The following is a 25971-nucleotide window of genomic DNA, read 5'->3' as shown; positions in this document are numbered from 1 at the left end:
CGATTTCGCTAGATTTTCAGAGCACTGTGCACCCAGTGCATTAACGCAAGTGACGGAAGGTTATCGAAAAGATTCGTGAAAATGAAAATTCCAGTAATGATGATGAGGTTTTTATTTGTTCTTTGGCATTAGGATTAGCGATAATAATTCAAATCAAGAATACTACTGGGAAGTCACCTTTAGAAAAAGTCGATGTCGAAGTAAAGTTTGGAACTATGCACGCATGCACTTCAGAGATAGCGTGATATCAGGAGCTGCGATATCATTTCAACGCTTTTTTGTAAAAAGGGCGATGCTTACAAATGTAAACATAAGGCTTTTTTCATACATGCGAATGAGGGCTTTGAAACGCAACAAATTAACCTAAAAATTTGGATTCTACGATATTTCATTCTTAAACTACAGCAAAAAATACAACGGGCGAAACTGCATTTTTGTTTGTTTATTTAAAGTTTCGCCCTCCACGCTCCATGCAAACAAACAAGACGATACTTTTTTGCTAGCAGTTTAGAGGCGAAACTGTTATTTTCGTATTTTTTTTAGGTTTATCAAGCTGATACCAGCTGTAAATAGTAACAATGATCGCTATTGAAAAAACACGGACGAAATCGGTGGTGTAGAACGCTAGTTATTGTAAAAAACGGCGATACTTCAATGCTGATAGGTGGGACCGAAAAAGTAAACAATCGCCAAAGGGGCGATACTATCATTTTGTCAATTTCAATAGCAAAAACAAATTTTAATTTAATAATTTCAAATACTTCATGAATTTTTTGGGTTTCGATCACTGAATCATGCAATCTAGGATGTAAAAAACACAATAGTTCTTAAATAGGAAATAAAACCAAGTCTGGAAATATTGAGAGTTGATTTTCTTCGAATGGTGTCACTGCTAGTATCGCCCTTTTCAAGAAAAAGCGTTGATTTCTTAGTTCTCAGTCGCGTTGGAAATTTGAGTAAAGTATTAACTTCAAATCGATTCAAAAAAAAATTCGATTTTTTTGGCTTAGTGCAATATATAACCCCTTTAGGAAAATTCAGTTTTCCCACCACAATTTAGATATTTTATTAACACAGCATTAACAATAATTCGTTGGTATGTCTATTTTATGGGCCATTTTTTCGCTTTCCCATTGATTTGAGATTTCTAGCACTGATGTTGTCCTATGCTGATTTGAGCGATTCTCTGAGTCCTGCCACTATCCCATGTAGTATGTGTTATCAAAAACATCGCGAAGCATCAAGTTCTAAATGTTCTCAAACGATATAATATCTGAAGAGAGTGATAAGAGTTATAAGAAATGTTTCATCACACTGTTAAGTGGATTAAAAGCGTTTTTTATCCAAATCAGTAAAATTGAAAAAAAATCATTGATGATATATTCCGTTGCAGAATTTGATCGTCGGTTTCTACAGACTTCGCAGCAGGTTCTTAGTGTACAGGACAATTACAGGACTAATTCCACAATTTAAACACAAAAAATCATTCGCATTATATTCTTAAAATGTTGACTGATTTTTATTGAACTTCAATTGAAAATTTCTCAATTTTTCATTCTTTATTTCATGAGATGTTCTTGACGGAATATGACCGGATGACCACTTCAGAGTATAGATGATTACCATCGCTTGCCTGTAAGATACCTTTAATTTCATTTTTTCGCTTCCAAAAATGTGAAAACCTATTTCACACTTAATTCGGCTCGGCAATTTCCCAACAGCCGTGTAGTCAGCAAATTTATAAACTGATATTTCAGTAAAGTGAGATTTGTTTGCTGATTTTCGGTGAAATATTTTCCGAGTCTCAACTATATCAAGCGTCGCTTTGACTGAGATCTCAGCAAAAAAAAATGTTTGCTAAGATCTCAGCTGTTGAGATTTCGGCAAAAGACGCGAAAAAAGCTGAGATTCGGTAGAGAAAATTAAGTGTGTTAATGAAAACCATGTTTTCAATATTCTGTGCAATGATTACAAAAACTATAAAAACTCGTTTATAAGTAAAACACTAAATAAATTAAATGTGCATAGGCTGAACTAAATACTGTATTAAGAAATGAAATTTCAGAATGTAAACCTTCCGGAAGTCGCGCTAGTGCACTGAGTGCACGCTTCTCTGAAAATCTAGCGAAATCGTCTTAGCGCACCAGCGGCTGCTCGTTCAGTGGGCCATTTGCGCGACTTCCGGAGGGTTAATGGCGCGCATTCTTGAAACATGATTAAAAACACGGAAAAAATCCGTTCATAAATTCATGCACAAATTTTGTGAACTAAATAATTTACGAAAATCGTGACCAAGTTCCTGAAATTGGAAATAATAAACCTCTTATTCATGAAACTATTTGTGTTTCCAAAAATTAGTTCGCCCCGGCATTACATTCGAATGTTGGTTTGGTTACTGTTGTTGTTCCCCGAACTTGTTCAGGGTTTGTTATGATTCCTGTTCATACTTTGGGAATGCACAGGCGACAGTCAAACGATGTTCATGATTTCAGGATTCGCGATTTATCATCACGCTACCGTGCTATTTTAGTCATGAGTTTACTATAGGATTTTTCTGTCAGACTGGCGCGATTTATGTTGATTTTTTTTTATTCATTTCGTTTATTTGATAGGCACAAATGCGTTAGCTTGGCGGTGCCAAATACTTTTGTTTTTACATTTTGGATATCTTAAAACTAGGAGGTTACAATGTTGAAATATTTTTTTTTTACAAAGGAAAAGAAAATTTACAGCTATCTTAAGACTAGAAATAAGATTCAATATACAAGAGAGGGCCAAAAGATTTTTTTATGAAAAAATTTAAAACAAGGGATTCACTTTGATATACAAGAGGGGGAGTAATAGTATTTTACGAAATATTTTACGGTTATCTTAAAACTAACAATATAGTTTAGTACACAAAAGGGGGAACAAATATTTATGAGAAATTTCACAGAAATCTTAAAACTAGGGATTCAATTCTATTTACAAGATGGAGGACAAGAGTTTCAATAAAGAGTAGAAATTATAGCTATCTTAAAACTAGGAATTTGAATTTTTTAACTAAAACTTATGCTTGGTCAAGATATTCAGAGGGTGGCTTATTTCCGCATCAATGTAGCAGCAGTTGTATCAAGGACAGGGGAGAGACAGGGAAAGAAGAGCAAAACTTGTAACTTTCGCTCGAACCGGGGGGGGGGCTCAGCGAAACAAATTTGCGCCTCAGTCTAGTAAGTCGTCGAGTACCGGATTGGCGGATGGTATTCTTCGGATCCGCGGGGAATCTTTCAAAAGTCATCGGACCTCGAGTCGCTCTCGCTTCAGTTTCTTTCTATGCAGGCGTAGTGGTAAGGGCGACGGCGGTTACATAGTGGCACTCTGGAGCTGATCGGTTCCACAAGGCAGGAGGAAACTCTAAAAACGAGAAATAAAAGAGAGGGGCTAAATTGGGATATTTATCGTTTTTATGAAGGTATAAATAAGGGATATATAGGGGAAATCACGAGTTGCCAGCATATCTCGGACTGGTACATTGGGTGGTCTACCTCGGGCCCGAAGGGATTCCTTTAACTGAGACCTGGCGTCACAATACCCGGCGCATACCCAGACAACGTGTTCGATGTCGTGATAGCCCTCGTCACAAGCGCACAGACTACTCTCCGCAAGCCCAATACGCCGCAAATGCGCATCCATGGTGTAGTGATTGGACATAAGTCGGGACATTACACGAATAAAATCCCGACCCACATCCATCCCCCCGAACCAAGGCTTCGTTGATACCTTTGGGATAATCGAATGTAGCCATCGTCCAAGTTCCCCATTGCTCCACGAGGTTTGCCAACTGTTGAGCGTCCTCTGACGACAAATACTAAAAAATTCGTTGAAGCAGATTGGTCTTTCGTATATGTCACCATTTAATGCGCCCACCTTTGCTAATGAGTCGGCCTTTTCATTGCCCGGGATAGAACAATGAGAGGGGACCCAAACAAAGGTAATCTGATAAGATTTTTCAGATAACGTACACAAGGACTCCTGTATCTTCCCCAGAAAATACGGGAATTGCTTTTTAGGCTTCACCGCACGAAGAGCCTCGATAGAGCTGAGGCTGTCCGAAACGATGAAGTAGTGATCTGTGGGCAGAGTGTCGATGATCCCAAGGATGTACTGAATTGCAGCTAACTCTGCGACGTAAACTGAAGCGGGATCATTGAGCTTGAATGAAGCGGTGATAGTATTGTTGAAGATACCGAAGCCAGTGGACCTATCGAGATTTGATCCGTCAGTGTAAAACATTTTGTCGCAGTCGACTTCTCGGAATTTATTATAAAATATATTGGGGATCACCTGCGGGCGTATATGGTCCGGGATTCCACGAATCTCTTCCTTCATGGATGTGTCGAAGAATACAGTAGAATCAGAAGTATCTAGGAAACGGACACGGTTGGGAGTATATGAAGAAGGATTAATGCTCTATGCCATGTAGTCGAAGTACAAGGCCATAAATCGGGTTTGAGAATTAAGCTCGACGAGCCTCTCGAAGTTTTCAATCACCAACGGGTTCATAATGTCGCATCGGATGAGCAATCGATATGAGAGTTCCCAAAATCGATTTTTTAGCGGAAGAACGCCCGCCAGCACTTCGAGACTCATCGTATGGGTCGAGTGCATGCAACCCAAGGCAATGCGCAAGCAACGGTACTGGATTCTCTCCAGTTTGATGAAGTGTATGTTCGCAGCGGAGCGGAAACAGAAACACCCGTACTCCATCACCGACAATATCGTTGTTTGGTACAACCTGATCAGGTCTCCTGGGTGAGCACCCAACCATGTTCCAGTTATTGTTCGGAGAAAATTGATCCTTTGTTGGCATTTCTGTTTCAGATACCTAATGTGACATCCCCAGGTACCTTTAGAGTCGAACCAGACCCCGAGATATTTAAATGTGAAAATCTGGTTGATCGTTGCACCCATTAATAAAAGCTGGAGTTGCGCCGGCTCACGCTTCCTAGAAAAAACAACCAACTCAGTTTTCTCCGTGGAGAACTCAATACCCAGCTGAAGAGCCCAAGCAGACAAATTGTCCAAGGTATTTTGTAATGGTCCTTGCAAGTCGGCAGCTTTGGGCCCTGTAACAGAGACCACCCCGTCGTCTGCAAGTTGCCTTAGCGTGCATGAATTGGCAAGACAATCGTCAATGTCATTCACGTAGAAATTGTAGAGCAGGGGACTTAGACATGAGCCCTGGGGAAGACCCATGTAGCTAAATCGCGATGTTGTTAAATCGCCATGCGAAAAGTGCATGTGCTTTTCAGACAACAGATTTAGCAAAAAGTTATTTAAAATTGGCGAAAGACCATGCTGGTGCAGCTTCTCTGACAGAATGTTGATAGAAACTGAGTCAAAAGCCCCCTTAATATCCAAGAAGACTGATGCCATCTGCTCTTTGTTAGCATAGGCCATTTGGATTTCTGTAGAAAGCAACGCAAGGCAATCGTTCGTCCCTTTGCCTTTGCGAAAGCCAAATTGTGTATCTGACAGTAAGCCATTTGCTTCAACCTAATTGTCGAGGCAAAACAAGATCATTTTCTCGAACAACTTCCGAATACAGGACAGCATTGCAATCGGCCGATACGAGTTGTGGTCGGAGGCTGGTTTTCCTGGTTTTTGGATGGCGATGACCTTCACTTGCCTCCAGTCATGAGGGACAATGTTACCCTCAAGAAACTTGTTAAATAAATTCAACAAGCGCCTTTTTGCAGTGTCAGGTAGATTCTTCAGCAAGTTGAATTTGATTCTGTCTAACCCTGGGGCGTTATTGTTGCACGATAAGAGAGCAAGTGAGAACTCCACCATCGAAAACGGTGTTTCGTTCGCGGTATCTCTTTCTCTCGTTAACCCGTCGACGAACCGGCGCCAATAACTGCGTTTTTTGGCTTTCATTAGACTCTTCATTCGCCTTTCTAACGACGCGTACTGTTGATAGCTAGCGGGTAACCCGTCTTCCCGGAAGGCCTTATATGCAGTGGACTTTTCCGCGTACAGCTCTGAGCACTCTTTATCCCACCACAGGGTGGGAGACCGTCCATGGGTATTCGCGCTGGGTACTGGTTTATTCTGAGCTTGATTCGCACTTTCGAGAATCAAGCCAGCCAAAAACCTGTACTCTTCCTCCGGAGGAAGTTCTTGAGTGGATTCGATTTTAACGGATATCGCGGTCGCGTAACTCTTCCAATCAATGTTCCGTGTGAGGTCATATGAGACATTGATTGTTTCCGATGGTCTTGAACCGTTAGCAATTGAAATCACGATAGGCAAATGATCGCTACCGTGGGGATCAGGGATCACCTTCCACATGCAATCTAACTGTAGCGATGTCGAGCAAAGCGACAAATCCAACGCGCTTGCGCGTGCTGGTGGTGTAGGAATCCGCGTCATTTCTCCGGTGTTTAAGATGGTCATGTTGAAATTATCGCAAAGATCTTGGATTAATGTTGATCTATTATCATCATGAAGACAGCCCCATACCGTACCGTGCGAGTTAAAGTCTCCCAGAACTAGCCGCGGTGCCGGTAAGGATTCCGTGATATTACAAAGCGTTCGGTGCCCTACCGAGGCTCTAGGAGGAATGTAGATGGAAGCAATGCAAATTTACCTTTGATTAAAACTTGACAAGCGACAATTTCAATGCCTGGTGTCGAAGGGAGGTTAATTCGGTTGAAAGAATAGCACTTTTTGATCCCCAAAAGTACTCCTCCATAGGGGTTTTCTCGATCCAGACGAATTATATTAAAGTCGTGGAAGTTGAGATTTATATCGGAAGTTAACCAAGTTTCACATAATGCGAAAGCATCACATTTTAAACTATTTAGTAAAAATTTAAAGGAATCGATTTTCGGGAGGATACTTCTGCTGTTCCACTGTAGAACAGTGATCGAATCGGTGACCTCGTTCGATGACTTAGCCATCGAAGGATACGATCGCTGCAAGGAGGGGCCATTTAGTAGTCAACTGCTTCAAAAATGTTTGCACTATAGGGAGAAAACGTATCAGAAGGCTTTTAAGAGGATCAGTAACATTGAAAGCTGTGAAAATTAAGTCCACTATGTCAGAAAATTTCATTAGTCCGCTACTGGACTGAGTATCTGTTTGAAAAAAGGGGACACTTGGGGTTTTGGATGTCCCTGGAAGTGGTGGGTACTCCTTGTTAGAATTAATATTTCCAAGTCCTGGAGCAAATTGCTTCGGCTTTTGTGGACGACACCTTGGCACCCTTACGAGGCAATGTAGGGGAGGCTGGATTTCTCCTCTTCCTGGATTCCCCTGGGTTAACCAAAGATGTTCCCTCTCGTGGGTCGTCAGATTCTTGCTCAACGTTAGCCAAACCAGCATAGGGATTTTCAGACAGGACAGATGGCGAAGCATTCTTTAGCATTTCTGCATAAGAACGCCTTGAGCGTTCCTTAAGGGAGCGCTTAATTTTATCCCCGCGCTGCTTGTACGCAGGACATGATTTAAGAGCATGTGAAGGGCCCCCGCAGCAAATACACTTTTCAGTTTCTTTGTCGCAAGAGTCATCCTCATGCTCTCCTTCGCATTTGCCGCATCGTTTCTTATTTCCACAATATGTGGCTGTGTGGCCCAACTGCTTGCAATTGCTGCAGTTCATGACCCGCGGTACGAACAGGCGAACTGGTAGGCGAACCTTGTCAAGGAGGATGTAGTTGGGAAGAGAGGACCCGGCGAATGTCACCCGAATCGAGCCTGATAGAGAGTAGGTAGTCTTACCTCCCTCGGTGTTTGCGGTATACAATTGTTTGCATTCTAAGATCTTAATCTGTTCAAGAGAGGGGTCCTTAAAGCAGCCAACCCCGTGCTCCAACAGTTCTTCGCATTTCAGGCCCGGTTCGGACACTACCCCATCGATTTCACAGGCCACACAAGGCACGTACGCTTTAAATTCCCGCGTAAAGCGCTCACAGCAAGCAATTGCGTTTGCCTGGCCGAGATCACTCACTAGAACACGTATCTTGTTTGCCCGAACACGTGTTATCTGAGTTACGGCCGGGTAATTAGCAGGCAGATCTCGAGAAAGTTTTAATATATTAACCGGTTTCTCTCCGGTCCGAAAATATACCACCCATGGCCCAGAGGAACCTTCTGGGTACTGCTTTATACGGGGAGCAATGCGAGTATTAGGGGGATCAGGGACTTCCATGATTACATCAGATGGTATTTCGCCCTCGGCCATTTAAGCACGAGGGCAGAGCGTTATATAAACGGGAATGTGTCTTATTATTTGATTACAAGGTAGAGTAAAAGTAGGGAAAAGGAAAGAAAGCAAACGAGGAAAAAAAATAAAGCAAAACTTATCTGCAAACAACGTCGATTGTTCCGCACCAGCGAAAACAATGTACTGGATTTACTGCCGGCACCAGCAGAATGGCAGCTAACGAACGAACAAAGGATGACCTTGAATCACTGAAATTTACACACCGAACACCACTGTGAAATATAACGATCCGTTCCGTTCAAAGGTTGGGAGACGTATATGATTTATGTTGATGATTTCAGGATCTTAGTCACGAATTTCGTTATATTTTAGTCAAGAGTAGATTCATATTCATAAGCTCAGGATTTTAGTCGCGATTGTTGATATTTTAATCACGAGTAATGTTATTTATGTTCATGATTTCAGTATTTTCGTAAATTCTATTCACATTGTCATGATATTCGGGTCACGATTTATGTTTATTTATGTGCTTGATTTCGATTTTTAACATTTATGTCACGAGTAATATCTGTATAAGTTATCGCGATGTTTTATTCTAGCGCTTACTTTTCAGTTTGACACGTGGAGTAATTTAACTCATGTTCATTGTTAACATTGTTCATGACTTCACACTAAACCTTATTAAATGAATAACGATGTTCGAGGTCCAATTAGTTTTCTTATAACAAATGCTCGTACCTATTACTGCAACAAAAGTGATGTCATGAATAATACTTAAAATTTTGTGCAAAAAGTTTACGTGGAAATTTTATTACCATGTTACATGAAATTGAAAATGATTAGAAATATATTTCAAATATTACAAGCACACAAAGTAGATCGTAAATCATGTACTACGAGTCATGAACTAATTCATGAATAGGGGAACCTGTTGCTATTCGGATCTACATAAGCAAATCGCCCTTTTAGGTGGATAATGTGAAAAAAATTCCGGTCAAAGGTTCTAATTGTTAGTTTGAAACCTCAGCTACATTTTGGTGCCATAAAAGGTTCATTTGCACCAGTCAAAGGCGTCATTTTTCTTTAATTTTTTTTACAATGTTTATGTTTACCTTTGAAATTTTTATAAGAGACAGTCCTTAAGAAGCAAAAAAAAAAAAATTGTTTTACAAGAACTTAATCTGGTAAGTCACAGCTGTCGATTGGCGGCCGATGTATTTTCTGTGCTGTGGCGTGTGTAATGGTGTGCGTAGCCGCAAGCCGCTGAACGGTGGTTGACGGAACTGGGGGTCCGAATAGCCCCGTACGCTGATTTCGCACAAAAGTGGCAAGCATCTCGAAAATATCTGTGTTTTCACCCAAACAAAAATCATTCCATAGAATCGAAGCCTCAAGCTTTCCAAAATACGTACCTGTTATTTTTTTCAATTTTATTTGTTGAAGGTTTTTCCATTATAATGATTTTTGTTTTGAGAATGCATAAGCATAAGCATAAGCATAAGAGATCGCCCGTAGTTGCTACTCCGTTATTGACCAGAACCAAATTAGGTTGCAAAATGTTCATTGGAACAACATGCTTGGGAATAACATGATGAACCACATTGTACAATCTATTCTGATCCCTGCATGCTGATCAATACCGACGCCGGCCACGTCCGAATGCAGATCTTCTGGGAAAGGAAGGAATGTTAGTCCGATACATGTTGCTACTAGAGACCGAGGAATCCTCTGCATCTCCACATGTATCACGGGAATGGGAGAGTTGTTAGTAAGTGTGCCAATAGCGTTATCATGTAATAATTGCTCTGGGCAGCCGGCTGCCGAGAATTTGGGAAATTTAACCGAGAGTATCCTATGTTTTCTAAACAAAAGCAATTACAACTACTTACAGCCGATCGTGGGAGTATTGCCTAGAAAAGCTAATCTTATCTGCGTAATGGGCCGGAACACTATTTATTGCGACATTATTTAGACTAATTTCGCTATACCTTCTCCACGATATATGTTTGGGTTGCAAACTACCGAGTGATAACACGTTATACAGACAAAGAGTTATGATAGCTCGAGATGTTATAAATCAACGAAAGTATTTCCTATTTCTAATATCGGATTGCTTGTGAAATACACGTATACGAACGATTATATCGAACATTAAAGGAAAATACAGAGGATCGTTAACCTGATGCGCGGGCTTGTTACCAATAACGGAACTTGAAATTAGATTCATTAAAACAGACGATTTTCAGTACGTATTGACCCGCGATCATCGATACTAGTCAAATTAAAGTCTTATTTGAGCTTATTTCCCAACAACTATTCATTTTTACGGTATTGTTTTCTCCGCTAGATCTGTTCGCACCCTCTCATTCTGCTACTATTGGCAGAAGGCTGATAGCACCCAGTCGTCACCAGTCTAAGGACCAAATGCCATCAATAGACTTAGACTCGCGTGGAGGCATGAGATAGAATTAAAAGCTAACCAAGGAACATGACAGCAAAACACTTATTCTTCGTGCTGACATAACTGAAAGTAATTGCTTACCGGTCCCCGATCCCTCTCGCGAATTGTCAATTCTCAAACCTTATACATGATTGAAGTCATCATTACACTCAAATAAGGCCATGTGTTTTCCGTAAGCACATTGAGTGCTCTTTGGATCAGTTCCCCCGTTGATAAAACAAAACCTAAACAAACATAGAAATTAGTTTGCTCAGTCCAAAGAAAAGTTTGCCGACCGGCAGATACGTGTTCCCTTACAGTGCCATCACATCAACGAACACCCAAAATTTACATTCGACAAAATATCTGCAATCCCGAATATTAAAGAATCAAAACCTCTACTCATTCGCAAAAAATAAGAATGTAAAAAACAGTTGAATATCCAAGGTTCATTTCCAAAGATAGCACCGCCTATGAAACACCCAATAAAAAATAGGTGACAAGGGACGTGGACGAAATTAGCTGAGCACCGACCGGCGGGTTTGCCACCTATTTTTCGGGCGAATAATTTTGGGGCGACGCCTGGTAGTCGTTAGTCGCTGGTGAAACGCCAATTATTTGATTATTATTGCCGTATGTTTTTCACTTTCCGGATTGAATTTTTTTCTCTGAAGAACCATTTTTCACTATTTTTAGAATTTACACTGTGTTTCTAAATGTGCACTTTTCCTTGCATCGGGAATCGACGGCCCGTATCGCGAGGAAAAGATATTTTTTCATTTGCCGGAATTCGATTTTCACAAACTGTCACCATTCGCGTCAGTCAAAAATATGCCGAAAATGCTTTTATAAGCCACTTCACTCTGTATAATCGTTAAATTGCACCCTTATTGACACTTTCGATAACCGGGAGGTGGTAAACAGCGCCGAAAATGATGAAAATTAGCCGACTCGAAGGGAGCTCTACAAGAGTCAACCGCTCGCGACGAAGATACTCGAATCCTAAAATGATTTTTGTTTTGAGAATGGCAAACAAACGAAACACGTTGTATTTCCTTTCTACAAAGAACACAGAATCAAAATCAGCTCTCAAAATTGATGTTTCAGAATAACGGCTCCACGAATATGTACGATAGTCAGAAAGTCTTGCTATTTTGTAAGAAATCGAGGGGGTCCAAATTACCCCCACTGTCTTAATATCCCCGGTTCCCCCTGCGTGAATAATATTTCATGATTTCTCATGAAACTTTGAGAAGATGGAGGAAGCCTACATCAGACTGAAAAGAGAAGCCAAGCACGTCGGACTTGCCATCAACACGTCGAAGACAAAGTATATGATAGGAAGAGGTTCACGAGAAGAGAATGAGAACCGCCCGCTACGAGTTTGCATCGGTGGCGACGAAATCGAGGTGGTTGAAGAGTTCGTGTACTTGGGCTCACTGGTGACCGCCGACAATGATACCAGCAGAGAGATTCGTAGACGCATCGTGGCAGGAAATCGTGCTTACTTTGGCCTCCGCAAGACACTTCGGTCGAACAGAGTTCGCCGTCGTACGAAGTTGACCATCTACAAGACGCTGATTAGACCGGTAGTTCTCTACGGGCACGAGACCTGGACCATGCTCGTGGAGGACCAACGCGCACTTGGTGTCTTCGAACGGAAAGTGCTGCGTACCATCTACGGTGGAGTGCAGATGGAAGACGGCACATGGAGACGGCGAATGAACCATGAGTTGCATCAGCTGTTGGGGGAGCCGCCCATCTGTCATACCGCGAAAATCGGACGACTACGGTGGGCCGGGCACGTAGCCAGAATGTCGGACAATAGCCCGGTGAAAACGGTTCTCAATTGCAATCCGACCGGTACAGGAAGACGTGGCGCGCAGCGAGCACGATGGATCGACCAGGTGGAAGACGATTTGCGGACCCTTCGCAGACTGCGTGGCTGGTGACGCGCGGCCATGGACCGAGTGGAATGGAGGAATCTTTTGTATACGGCACAGGCCACTTCGGCCTTAATCTGTTAATAAATAAATAAATAGAAAATCGAAAATAATCATAATGGTGGTATGACAGCATTTCAATAGTCTACATTGAGATGTTCAAACGACAAAAAGTGTGTTTTTACAACTTTTTTAAGTGGATTTAAATTTTTTGATTACAAAGTGCATAGAAGGATTTAATTCAACCTTTTTCATATATTTTTTTAATTGCATCGTAATGAAAAATGACGCGGTGGGGCAAATCCGACCACTAAATATTGGGGTAAATCCGACCGCTTTTTTGCTAAGAAATTTTTTATTTTTCAAATTGAAACATATTTTTATTGTTATTATTTATTATTTTTATGCAAAATGGCTCATAATTATAAACGAAAGACACAAAAACGTGATGATTATAGTATTGCTCCGATGCAAATGGGAATATCATAACGTGCTACTGCTCGTGATTTTAGCATTCCAAGATTGACATTGAACTCCATTTTCTGCATGTTACTATTCAATAACACAACATTCAGTGATTTATCATTGAAAAACCATAAAATTTGGATAATATCTGCACTAAATCAACCAAAAACATAGGAGGTCGGGTTTACCCCACCATTTTTGAAAACAGCAAAAATGAACATTTTTGTAAAACGCTTGTATCACAAGATATTCCCAAGATCCAAATAATATTCTATATATAGAAAATTGCCCAGGAGTCTAACCTTTAACTTGGTTTGTAAAACGACTTGATTCGATGTAAAATGAGCATTTTACAGCCAAAACCATTTACTAGATCGGATTTGCCCCACCGTACCCTAAGTCGTGACTACACTGAAATCTTCATTTACGAACTCTTTTTTACGTAACTTTTTTTACAAACAAAATTCGAAATAACAAACTCTTTTTTACGAACCAAATTCGTAAAAAAAGCTTGAGGTCACATAACACAGTATGAAGTTTAACCTATTCTTAGCTAACTGTTACTAATAAAAGTTGGGTATTTTCAGAATGAGGTTGCCGAGTGCATGACGAAAATCGATGTCTGAAGCTACTTCTAAATCCAAAATGGGGAATTCCGGATTAAATTTTCTATAACCTAAACAGCATGGGGATTTTCGGAATCGGATAATTAGAGAGTAGATATAGATATGATATATTATGATTAGTGATGATATGGTTATAGAAAATCTTGCTCTACCGGAAGCTGATCTTCAAAATCACGTCATTAGGCGTGATAAGGCTCTAAACATCAATTTTCCCCATTTATTTGTTATGCCCGACCCAAAAATACAAATGATAAAGTAACCGAGACTTGCTCAACCGAAAGTCGCTTTCTTGGATTGCAAAATGGCGAAATGTATTCCATGTAAAGTGAAGACCCGATTTTATCAGTCTCTGATTTTGTCTGCCCCTGATTTCGTCAGCCTTTTATCCCGATTTTGTTAGCCTCATAATGAAATATGTTTTGATGGGTTCTAGAAAAACGAACCAAGCCAAATTCGATCAATAGCCTCCTTGCGTATATTTTTTGTTATTTTAGAATGCAGAAAATGCAAAAATAAAAAAAATGTCCATTTCCATTATCTTCTTATCAAGCCCCTTCCAAAAATATCCACATATTGGATTTCAAAAAGGATCCAATTTGCCATTTTCAGCATCTACTTGTCAAGACAGTTCCAAAAATGCCCATATGGTTGAGATTATTTAAAATATGACTCAACCAACGGATTTTAATATGAATGTGAAGCAAACTTTTTTACGTACTAAATCCCAAATAACGAACACTTTTTGTACGAACTAATTCAATTTACGAAACCCCGGTTTGGTTCGTAAATGGTGGTTCTAGTGTATTATACTAGGATTCATGAACCAGTTCACAAAGACTTTGAACAAAAATAGCGAAAATTATTACAAATTTTTTGCGTTCCTGGATGCGTTGGAAACTCAGAGCTTTCTTTGGCTAGTATATTTGGCTGCCTTTCAAGAGAGAAGAAAATATTGTTACAAAGACCCATTTGCTTATAATTAGTGCAACACTGCATGCATGACGCGCGGTACAAACAACCGAACATGCAGATGGTTCTTGTCGCAAAGAACGCAAACGCAAAGAAGTCTCGGCCGATGCGATTGTCACTCAAAATCATCGCTCACTGGAGTAAGGGGTTATTGAAACAGTCAATCCCGTTCAAATTGATAACGACACCATCAATCTCAACTTTGTAAGTGGGCATGTAAACGCATTAGTTCTTCATGAACGTCTTATCGCCAGTAACGTCATTTTTTTGCATTTGAAAAAATGTCACAATTCTGAGCTTTATTTTTTTGTATGCCAATTGTCGAAATCTAGTGTCATTCGAAAAACAAAACAATGTTTTTGATTTTTATTTGAAAATTACAGTGTAAAAATTAAAAGTACCAGGTAGGCAACTTTTGTCGTGAAGACCCGTTGTTTCATGCATTTCTAAGACATTTGGCATAGAAAATGAATTAAAAGCAGCCTTTTCAAACCCCAGTTTCAACTCAAATCCAGAATTTTCCAAGTTCCACAAAAACTATCTCCGAAAAAATCAGGGTGGCAGTAGATCTCGACGTTTCATTACATCCTAAGCCATTTAGCATAAAAAATGCGAATTAAATCTAAGGATCCTTTTATGTTTTTTCACGGGTGAAAAGTTTTGCACTTTGGCCGTTATGTGCAACATCTTACTTGTGACTTTTGCAAAGAGACTTTTTTCGTGGTGCGTCTGGTTATTAAATTTGATGATCACTTGTTTTCCATACATGCCATTGGCACCATAATGTCTTCTGAATAGATGCTTCCTCCGTCGCCGTCAACTGATTTCATAAATATAGGGGAGACCGGGGTTAGTTGGCGGTGCTTTCAGTTTTCAATTTTTACTGATTTGATGTAGGTAGATCTTGCAAAATAGAATACGCGGCATGAAAGAGCAGACTGTTGGCAACATCTCTGATTTTTTTGAAAGTGTTTGATGTATTGTCTCCATTTTTATAGACAAAAATATGTGACGCGGAAAACCCGCCAACTTACCCCGGCCCCGGGGTAAGTTGGCGGTATGTGATGATACGCCAATAACTCAATCAAATAGAGATTCAATTACTTCAAGGATCCTTTTGGAACGTGCTGAATGTCTTTTCGAAAAAATTGTATATTAACCGACATTTGCTATTATATTTCAGTATCAACACCCCGGCATTTTGACTTTGACGCGTACTCCATATTCAAAAGCAAATTTTCGAAATTCTTCATGCAATTGGCCGGAATAAATGTCTTCTACATTGGCGAAATACACAAGAAAAAGATTTTCTTACTTTGGAGTGAATTTCAGAAATAAATTTTTTTTGATGATTTTTTTGCACTGTAAATAGTACCGCCAACTTGCCCCGTGTGCAGCACCGCCAACTTACCCCAACCGCATATTTTATTGAAAAGTTATTTAAAAAATAATTTTTGTTTTTGGATAGATGTAATATCTATACGGATATTGAAAGCTCTTTTCACGCGCCATCGAAAAATATAATCATTCGGGAAACAGATTGAAAATCACCCTAAATAACGCAAAGTATTTAAAATTTAGAAAATTTACTTGGTATGCTCGAAAGCACAATATCACCCACAACTTCCACCAAACAAATCGTTTTGCAACAAAAACACATTGGATAATGGGTTTAGCATAACTTGAGGTACACAAGAACAGGCAGTGCTATATGTCTAATAGAAACAGAGAAAAAGGGATTCCGCCAACTTACCCCAACCGCCAACTAGCCCCGGGCTCCCCTACTGTAAAATATTTGTGGCTGGAATTTACATGAGCGACAGTAAAACATGCATTAAGTAGGGAATATGTGTGCCGTTTCCATGTACACAAATTATTGTTTGAAAGCCGAACTGAAAAAGAAAGCCAAAGTAAGCACCAAAGAGGCCCAAAATTGAGACTCCGCCAAGGGCGCTAGCAGATCACGCTCTGGCTATGTTTATACCAGGTCAATATTATTCGTTCAGCGAGCGACTACATTAGCACCGTCAGTTAATAGGGTAAGAGGGCAAAGCGCCCCCTTCCATTCCCAGGACTTCTGAATTATCTGAAAAGTAAAAAATGACTGATAGAAATTGTATGAGTGCATAAAAAGTACTCTGAAGTTTGAAGTAATTTCTTAAATTTCTTACAACCTTCGAATTGCCATCCTAAAGGTCATTGAGATTCTCTGAAATTTGACAGAAAACTGATTGATCAGAATTTCGTACGAATTGTCTGACGTTCTAACGATTTTTCGTAATCTAGCATGTTCCTGAAATTTATAAGACTTTCAAGATACTTGTAGGACGTCCTTAAAGCTTGAAGGATTTTTTTCAAACTTGATAGATTTTCGCGACGCATTGATTACTTACTTGAGCTTTGGAATACTCTGCTAGAGTTCACACAACTACTCTGAGTAGTACATAACTCCTGACATAACCTCTCCAAAGTATGGAGAAGTGACTTGAAACCCGTAAAACTTATATTTTACACATTTTGTTGAAATTTACAAATTGTTATTAGGTGTTCATACTATCGAGGCAGAATGTACGCACTATCGAAGGTATGTACTATCGAGGTATGCGTTAACAAAAGCTCCTAAATTATTTATTTTTGTAAATGCATTTTTATCGTTTTCTTGTTTCTTGAAAGATTTCAACAACAAAATTTTCGGGCAGAAGAATTAATTCCTCACAACTCATTATCATATAGTTTTGCTGTACAAATGGCGAATTTTCGAATAACATTTTTTGAAAGTATTGATTTCAAGATTTCTCACTCCCTTTTAAAATATTATAAATAAATTAATAGAAAAACATAAATTGTGTCAAATAAATTATTTGGATGACATGAATAAAACTGAAAATAGTCAGATTATTAAAATAAAGAAACTGAGCAAAATGTATGAACTGGAAAAAAATTAATGGAATGCATAGAATGAAGTGAATAAAATAAGTTAAATGAATGATATGAGTAAAATTCACAAAAAGAGAGTGAAAGAATAAGAGTGAAAGAATGAAACGAATAAAATAAAGAAAATGAACGCAGATGAACCAAATGAATAAAAAGATGCTGAATGAAGTAATTAATTAAAAAGCAATGATGATATATTTAAAGTTAAAAAAACATTTTTGAATAAAAAAATGAATAAACCAGATTGTACGAATTTGAGCACTATTGCATCAGAAAGTTATGTTAATCTCGTCTTCTGAGAAAAGGCTAATTAATATAAAATGGACTTTCTAGGGCTTCCATCCTTTTTTTGTTTAAGTCTTTTCGTTTTCATGCTTCTTTACTTGACGGCGTCGTTTTAGGGCTATCTGGTTTTTTTACTTTATTGATGGACCTTAATTAGTTATCAGGAATCTGAAACGTTCAATTTGCTTTGAAATTTAAAGTTTACTTTTTGGTCACATATTCCCGAAAAAAGATTTTTGTACAGAATAGAATTTGCTGGTCCAGTATTTTAACGCGCAATTGAATATAGTAAAGTGAGAAAAGGTCACATGTGATTTCCATCCCCTTGAATAGAGAGTGACAGAGAGAGAGAATGCGATTCGTGAATGAGACAGGTAGATATTTCAAGGTTTTCATTTGCATTCAAATGAATAGTGTGAAGTGTCTAGACTATGTAATTCCGGTATTACTGGCAATGAATTGCTACGACTAACTTTGTGGCTCCAGAACCAGTTCTACCTTTGACAATAAGATGGATAAAGCAGAAGATTTGTTCTTGGGCTGCAATTATCACTTGGCTACTATTCAGCGTGCTGAGTATTACTCGTGTGATCTTTGTGAATCGGATTACGGAACTTCAAATTATTTCATATGGTCGAAGTTATGTCAGACCGGCCTAAGTAGCTAAATCTTAAAAAGGAGATAATGATAGCACTGGATAAAGAATTACATTAGCTACATTCTACTTTTGCCAAATTTGAAATATGTTATATTAAACAAGAATAATAACAAAAAGTAGTTTAGAATTGTAACGTAAAGGGTACTGCGAATCAAACATTAAACTCATTTTGCTCGAAATCAATAAAATGTCACTTAGTCCGGTCTGACCTAACACCGACCATATGTAATGCAGTAGCGCATCCGGATTTGTGGTTCTTCATTCATAGATGAACCCATGTGCAGAGATATAAAATTCCAGAATATCCCAATATACACTCAGGTTATTCCTATGCGGGGGATACAGGCCGCGTAAATTTCAAAATCCGCGTAAATGAAAAATCCGCGTAAATGAAAACCGTGTAAATTTCAAAAAACCGCGTGAATTTCAAAATTCGCGTAAATGAAAACCGCGTAAATTTTAGAATCCGCGTAAATGAAGACCGTGTAAATTTAAGAATCCGGGTTCATGGGAACCTCGTTAATGGATACCGCGAAAATGAAAAATCCCCGTTAATGAAAACCGCGTAAATTTCAAAAACCGCGTAAATTTCAAAATTCGCGTAAATGAAAACCGCATAAATTTCAAAATCCGCGTAAATAAAGACCGTGTAAATTTAAGAATCCGCGTTAATGGGAACCTCGTTAATGGATACCGCGAAAATTTAAAAAATCCGCGTAAATGAAAGCCGTGTAAATTTTAAAAACCGCGTAAATTTAAAAATCCGCGTAAATGAAAACCGCGTAAATTTCAGAATCCGCGTAAATGAAGACCGTGTAAATTTAAGAATCCGGGTTCATGGGAACCTCGTTAATGGATACCGCGAAAATGAAAAATCCCCGTTAATGAAAACCGCGTAAATTTCAAAAACCGCGTAAATTTCAAAATTCGCGTAAATGAAAACCGCATAAATTTCAAAATCCGCGTAAATAAAGACCTGTAAATTTAAGAATCCGCGTTAATGGGAACCTCGTTAATGGATACCGCGAAAATTTAAAAAATCCGCGTAAATGAAAGCCGTGTAAATTTTAAAAACCGCGTAAATTTCAAAATCCGCGTAAATGAAAACCGCGTTAATTTCAGAATCCGCATAATTGGATACCGCGAAAATTAAAAAAAATCCGCGTAAATGAAAACCGTGTAAATTTCAAAAACCGCGTGAATTTCAAAATTCGCGTAAATGAAGACCGTGTAAATTTAAGAATCCGGGTTCCTCGTTAATGGATACCGCAAAAATTAAAAATCCCCGTAAATGAAAACCGTGTAAATTTCAAAAACCGCGTAAATTTTAAATTCCGCGTAAATGAAGACCGCGTAAATTTCAAAATCCGCGTAAATGAAGACCGTGTAAATTTAAGAATCCGCCTTAATGGGAATCTCGTTAATGGATGCCGCGAAAATTAAAAATCCGCGTAAATGAAAACCGTGTAAATTTAAAAAACCGCGTAAATTTCAAAATTCGCGTAAATGAATACCTGTAAATTTCAAAATCCTCGTTACAAACCGCGTAAAAAAACCGCGTAAAAACACCGCGCAAAAAAATATCGCGTAAAAAAACCTGCGTGTATACGCGAACGGAGGTCTAAGCGGAATGTACGTTCCAGGATATGTTATTGTTCCTAACCCAGTGTGGTAAAGAGCTATAGGTTTTATCAGGGGGATTTCGTTATTATTTCGGGAATTAACGATCCAGGCTGTTTACTGTTTTGTGCTGTGATGTTAATGTGTTGTCACTTTGCATTTCCTTACCCCTTTTCACCAAAAAAATGTTGAGAAGCCGCGGCAAAGCATTAATCTCCGAATAGTGTGGTGAAAGTATCAATTGAGCCAATTTACTCTGATTCCTTATTCCTGAAGTGGGTATCTTATTTTGGTGAACTAAATAGCGACTTGAAACAGTTGCTTCGAGCTATCAACTTATTGTAGATGATTACTGCTAGTTCTGTTTTTACTTTTGAACTTTTAATATATCATATTTATTTATTTGTTCTTATTTCTTTCTAGATCAAATCTGCTGAATACCAAGTGTCCTGACTAATAGCATAACGTTAAATTTCGGTGCCGGAACATTACCTACATCGCACATAAAATTTAAACAAAATCTGTGAATAAGTGTATTAAAGTGCTCTGCCAACCGAACAAAATTTCTGTGAATACATTTCCCGCTTATCGAGTTAATAAACGTGCAAAGTAGGCGATTATCGAGAGCATAATTACATTCGCTGTGTTAAATGATGAGCGAAAGTTTTCCTCGCATACCTATCATTTTCCGCTCACTTGCGGGCCGTGAATGAATTTTTCAATAGGAGGAAAATATTTCTGAGATCGTGTCAAATCGAAGTGTCTATATACAGAAAGAAAATAAAAAATTATGCTGATTCAAATTGACAGATTAAATATACATAATAACATACAATAAGTATCTGTGCGTGGATCGGTAAAATTGAAAACGGTTCCAATCAGCGTTGAGGAACGCTTTGAAATATGAGTGAAATGTATCGTGAAAACTTGTGAACCATCGAAGCGCGAGTTGTGCTGTCATCTTCGATTACACCAAAGAGAAAAGGAACAACTTTTTTTTGCCTTGTCAAGTCCCTGGAGGCGGGCGGCTTAATCCGTGCAGGGGTTCCGTTCCGCAGTCTCTCCAATCGTCAGTGTAGGAAGTGGAAACGGCAGCAGAGGGATTTCGCTTTCACACCAGGATTACTTCATAAGTGAGTTAATTACGCTTTTTTCTTCTACATCTTGGAAGCTTTCCCACGCGCACATCTGGATAGCATTTTTATGCGAGATTTAAGATTTTGAATCGCAAATTCGTTCGTACCGTTTTGGACTGTAGATTTTTCGATGGAGGCGTATCTGGTCAATCACCGGGCGGCTCCATTTTTCTCAAACACCTGGTTGAACGACGGCAAGTGAGTGGGGTTTTAACCCATTATATCCTAGCGTATGAAATTTCATAATTCATCATTCAAGAACTATCCATCGTTTAACGCGTATTTACTGCAGAATTTTGGCATCTAACTACTTTATTATTGCACTAATGGGATCATTGCACCTCATATTTCATTGTGAAACAAGACAACTGCCATTTTTTATAATTTTGTTTACATTTTTGAAACGTGTATAGTTGGGGCAAATGGCGGCTGAAAAGTAAGCAATACATTTAATTGAATTTTATTGTTGAAATTCCTGCTAATAATTCCAATATGTGACAAAACGTCCCTACAGAAGAAGTGTTTTCTATCAGAAAATCCGAAGAAATATGTCAAACAACTTAAAATTTGTTGTTTTAATTTAAGAGCACGAAATTTTTTGCACGAGAAATTTTTTTCCCATAATCTTGGATACATTTTTTGGTGGAATTGTAGATATCACTGCATTTGACTCACTTTTTGAAACCCCTGGGTTATAATGGGTTAAAACAACTGCGCAACCGATTTTTTTTTTCAAACTGCGCTTCAATGCCATGCCAGACCAGGTTGGCGTGTGATTCCATCCTCATTGCACCCGGTGCAAACGTACGATGATGGAAGACGAGTGAACGGGTGGTATTAAGTGAAGCGATTACAACAACCTTTTCGTCGTAGGGATTTCAACTCGAGCTAGGGGATTTGTTCAGTAGGTACAGCACCTACGTAATCATCAGCGGTTCGCGGTCTAACCTAAAAAAGGATCTCTGTTTTGAGAGTTTTTCTCCGTGTGCTATTGCGGTCCCACCAGAAATCAAAATGAAGACCGTGTAATCTGTGGTGGTTCCGGGACCAGAACAAATGAAAATCAGACTTGCACATAAAATGAAAATAAAAGGTTTTTTATGCGGTAGTGAACCGTGTGTATGTTTGAGGCCGTGTTTTGGTTCTTGTTTAGGGGGACTCGTAGTTACGGTCAATGAACTGTTTTCAGAGGCGGAATTTCGCACCGGAATTGTCGGAGAGGCTGTTTGATCAAGCACAATAAAAAGCAACAACCATGTGTTTGCACGTAATTGCGTGGTTGTTGTCGTTCTGGCATTTGTTATATTGCATTTGTCAGAGGAGAACTTTCCTTTGGAGCAATTGGGTTTGTACGTAGGATATGAAGCAGGTCCTTATGGTGTTACCTTTTGTGGTGTGACGGAGGTATGAACTGGAAAACGACTTTTGTTTTTATCAGTTTCCTGTGAACTTGAATAGTTATTATTTCTTATCTGAATAACGTGCATTTGAACAATACACTCGCATCGGTAATTTTTAATTTTTTATAGAATAATTAAAATACTTTTGGTTGAGACTGTTCAGATCCCCGGTTGTGGGCCGGGTTTAGTTTTTTTTTGCTCCAATCATCACATTACCAGTGGTGCTAATTTGTCAAATAAAGATGACAGACCAACGGTGTCAAATGGGTAGGATGATAATAGGAACAGAGCGAAAAGCGGCTTATTACATTCGTTTTGACAATTAGTTTCCGAAGTTCTGTATACCGTACAAAATTATTTCAACTTTCTCAGAATATGCGAATAAATGTTTTGGGTTTGAAATACACGCAAGAACTAGCTTACGTTAAAATGTGACACAGGCAAGCTATTAGAACGCATACGTACAAAATAATGGGTGGTTCATAGCCAGGAATACTCCCCTATGTTGTGCTTTCTCCGCGAACGAATTTTGGTCAGAGAGAGAAAGAGACAAAAAGAGATAAAAAGAGAAAGAAAGAAATGGAGAATGAGAGAACAAGAAAACGAGAGAACGAGAGAACGAGAGAATGAGAGAACGAGAGAACGAGAGAACGAGAGAACGAGAGAACGAGAGAACGAGAGAACGATTGAACGATAGAACGAGAGAACGAGAGAACGAGAGAACGAGAGAACGAGAGAACGAGAGAATGAGAGAACGAGAGAACGAGAGAACGAGAGAACGAGAGAACGAGAGAACGAGAGAACGAGAGAACGAGAGAACGAGAGAACGAGAGAACGAGAGAACGAGAGAACGAGAGAACGAGAGAACGAGAGAACGAGAGAACGAGAGAACGAGAGAACGAGAGAACGAGAGAACGAGAGAACGAGAGAACGGGAGAACGAGAGAACGAGAGAACGAGAGAACGAGAGAACGAGAAAACGAGAGAACGAGAGAACGAGAGAACGAGAGAACGAGAGAACGAGAGAACGAGAGAACGAGAGAACGAGAGAACGAGAGAACGAGAGAACGAGAGAACGAGAGAACGAGAGAACGAGAGAACGAGAGAACGAGAGAACGAGAGAACGAGAGAACGAGAGAACGAGAGAACGAGAGAACGAGAGAACGAGAGAACGAGAGAACGAGAGAACGAGAGAACGAGAGAACGAGAGAACGAGAGAACGAGAGAACGAGAGAACGAGAGAACGAGAGAACGAGAGAACGAGAGAACGAGAGAACGAGAGAACGAGAGAACGAGAGAACGAGAGAACGAGAGAACGAGAGAACGAGAAAACGAGAGAACGAGAGAACGAGAGAAAGAGAGAACGAGAGAACGAGAGAACGAGAGAACGAGAGAACGAGAGAACGAGAGAACGAGAGAACGAGAGAACGAGAGAACGAGAGAACGAGAGAACGAGAGAACGAGAGAACGAGAGAACGAGAGAACGAGAGAACGAGAGAACGAGAGAACGAGAGAACGAGAGAACGAGAGAACGAGAGAACGAGAGAACGAGAGAACGAGAGAACGAGAGAACGAGAGAACGAGAGAACGAGAGAACGAGAGAACGAGAGAACGAGAGAACGAGAGAACGAGAGAACGAGAGAACGAGAGAACGAGAGAACGAGAGAACGAGAGAACGAGAGAACGAGAGAACGAGAGAACGAGAGAACGAGAGAACGAGAGAACGAGAGAACGAGAGAACGAGAGAACGAGAGAACGAGAGAACGAGAGAACGAGAGAACGAGAGAACGAGAGAACGAGAGAACGAGAGAACGAGAGAACGAGAGAACGAGAGAACGAGAGAACGAGAGAACGAGAGAACGAGAGAACGAGAGAACGAGAGAACGAGAGAACGAGAGAACGAGAGAACGAGAGAACGAGAGAACGAGAGAACGAGAGAACGAGAGAACGAGAGAACGAGAGAACGAGAGAACGAGAGAACGAGAGAACGAGAGAACGAGAGGACGAGAGAACGAGAGAAAGAGAGAAGGAGGTAGAGATAGAACTAGAGCTAGAGCTAGAGCTAGAGCTAGAGCTAGAGCTAGAGCTAGAGCTAGAGCTAGAGCTAGAGCTAGAGCTAGAGCTAGAGCTAGAGCTAGAGCTAGAGCTAGAGCTAGAGCTAGAGCTAGAGCTAGAGCTAGAGCTAGAGCTAGAGCTAGAGCTAGAGCTAGAGCTAGAGCTAGAGCTAGAGCTAGAGCTAGAGCTAGAGCTAGAGCTAGAGCTAGAGCTAGAGCTAGAGCTAGAGCTAGAGCTAGAGCTAGAGCTAGAGCTAGAGCTAGAGCTAGAGCTAGAGCTAGAGCTAGAGCTAGAGCTAGAGCTAGAGCTAGAGCTAGAGCTAGAGCTAGAGCTAGAGCTAGAGCTAGAGCTAGAGCTAGAGCTAGAGCTAGAGCTAGAGCTAGAGCTAGAGCTAGAGCTAGAGCTAGAGCTAGAGCTAGAGCTAGAGCTAGAGCTAGAGCTAGAGCTAGAGCTAGAGCTAGAGCTAGAGCTAGAGCTAGAGCTAGAGCTAGAGCTAGAGCAAAAGCTAGAGCTAGAGCTAGAGCTAGAGCTAGAGCTAGAGCTAGAGCTAGAGCTAGAGCTAGAGCTAGAGCTAGAGCTAGAGCTAGAGCTAGAGCTAGAGCTAGAGCTAGAGCTAGAGCTACAGCTACAGCTAGAGCTAGAGCTAGAGCTAGAGCTAGAGCTAGAGCTAGAGCTAGAGCTAGAGCTAGAGCTAGAGCTAGAGCTAGAGCTAGAGCTAGAGCTAGAGCTAAAGCTAGAGCTAGAGCTAGAGCTAGAGCTAAAGCTAAAGCTAGAGCTAGAGCTAGAGCTAGAGCTAGAGCTAAAGCTAGAGCTAGAGCTAGAGCTAGAGCTAGAGCTAGAGCTAGAGCTAGAGCTAGAGCTAGAGCTAGAGCTAGAGCTGGAGATAGAGATAGAGAGAGATAGAGCTAGAGATACGGAGCAGGCACAGTGGATCCGTTCGCCAGATGTGGTTTGGTGAGGTCACCATCGCCAGGGGCAGCTGAGGTTATTCAGCGGAACAAGAAAAGGAGAAGCGGCAGCAGCAACAACTACAGCAGGGCGGGATGAATAACACCCCACAGAAGCCAAGAGTAGTGGCAACGAAGTGCCTGGTGGAGCAGTTCCACAAGTTTGTGGATGCGAGAAACACTGTCCATAAGAACATTAAGGAGCTGGTTTTCTGAATACGGAAGGCGTTATTGTCTGCCGTGAATGAATACGACAGGGAAACGTGGAGGGCTGATGTAGCCAAG

General features: G+C 40.1%; 2 protein-coding genes across 4 annotated transcripts in view; one reads left to right on the top strand and one right to left on the bottom strand.

Moving 5' to 3' along the window:
- LOC131687026 (uncharacterized protein DDB_G0271670-like) overlaps positions 1-25875 on the bottom strand; it is an 81882-nt gene extending 56007 nt beyond the window's left edge. The window contains exons 1-2 of the mRNA XM_058971060.1: positions 25772-25875; positions 24730-25616 (exon numbers count right to left, since the gene is read on the bottom strand). Coding sequence (XP_058827043.1) covers positions 24730-25616; positions 25772-25875 — 991 coding nt within the window. The remainder of the gene's footprint in view (positions 1-24729; positions 25617-25771) is intronic.
- The window catches only part of LOC131690024 (orexin receptor type 2-like), a 651430-nt gene that overhangs the window by 11818 nt on the left and 613641 nt on the right, over positions 1-25971 (top strand). For all 3 annotated transcript variants that reach the window (XM_058975467.1, XM_058975468.1, XM_058975466.1), the window contains exon 2: positions 20573-21282. The gene's annotated coding sequence lies outside the window, so the exon portion shown is untranslated. The remainder of the gene's footprint in view (positions 1-20572; positions 21283-25971) is intronic.

The sequence above is a fragment of the Topomyia yanbarensis genome, chromosome 3, assembly GCF_030247195.1.
Source record: "Topomyia yanbarensis strain Yona2022 chromosome 3, ASM3024719v1, whole genome shotgun sequence".
NCBI lineage: Eukaryota > Metazoa > Arthropoda > Insecta > Diptera > Culicidae > Topomyia > Topomyia yanbarensis.
The sequence above is the reverse complement of the archived record's forward strand: the minus strand, read 5'-3'. Positions and strand labels throughout refer to the sequence as shown.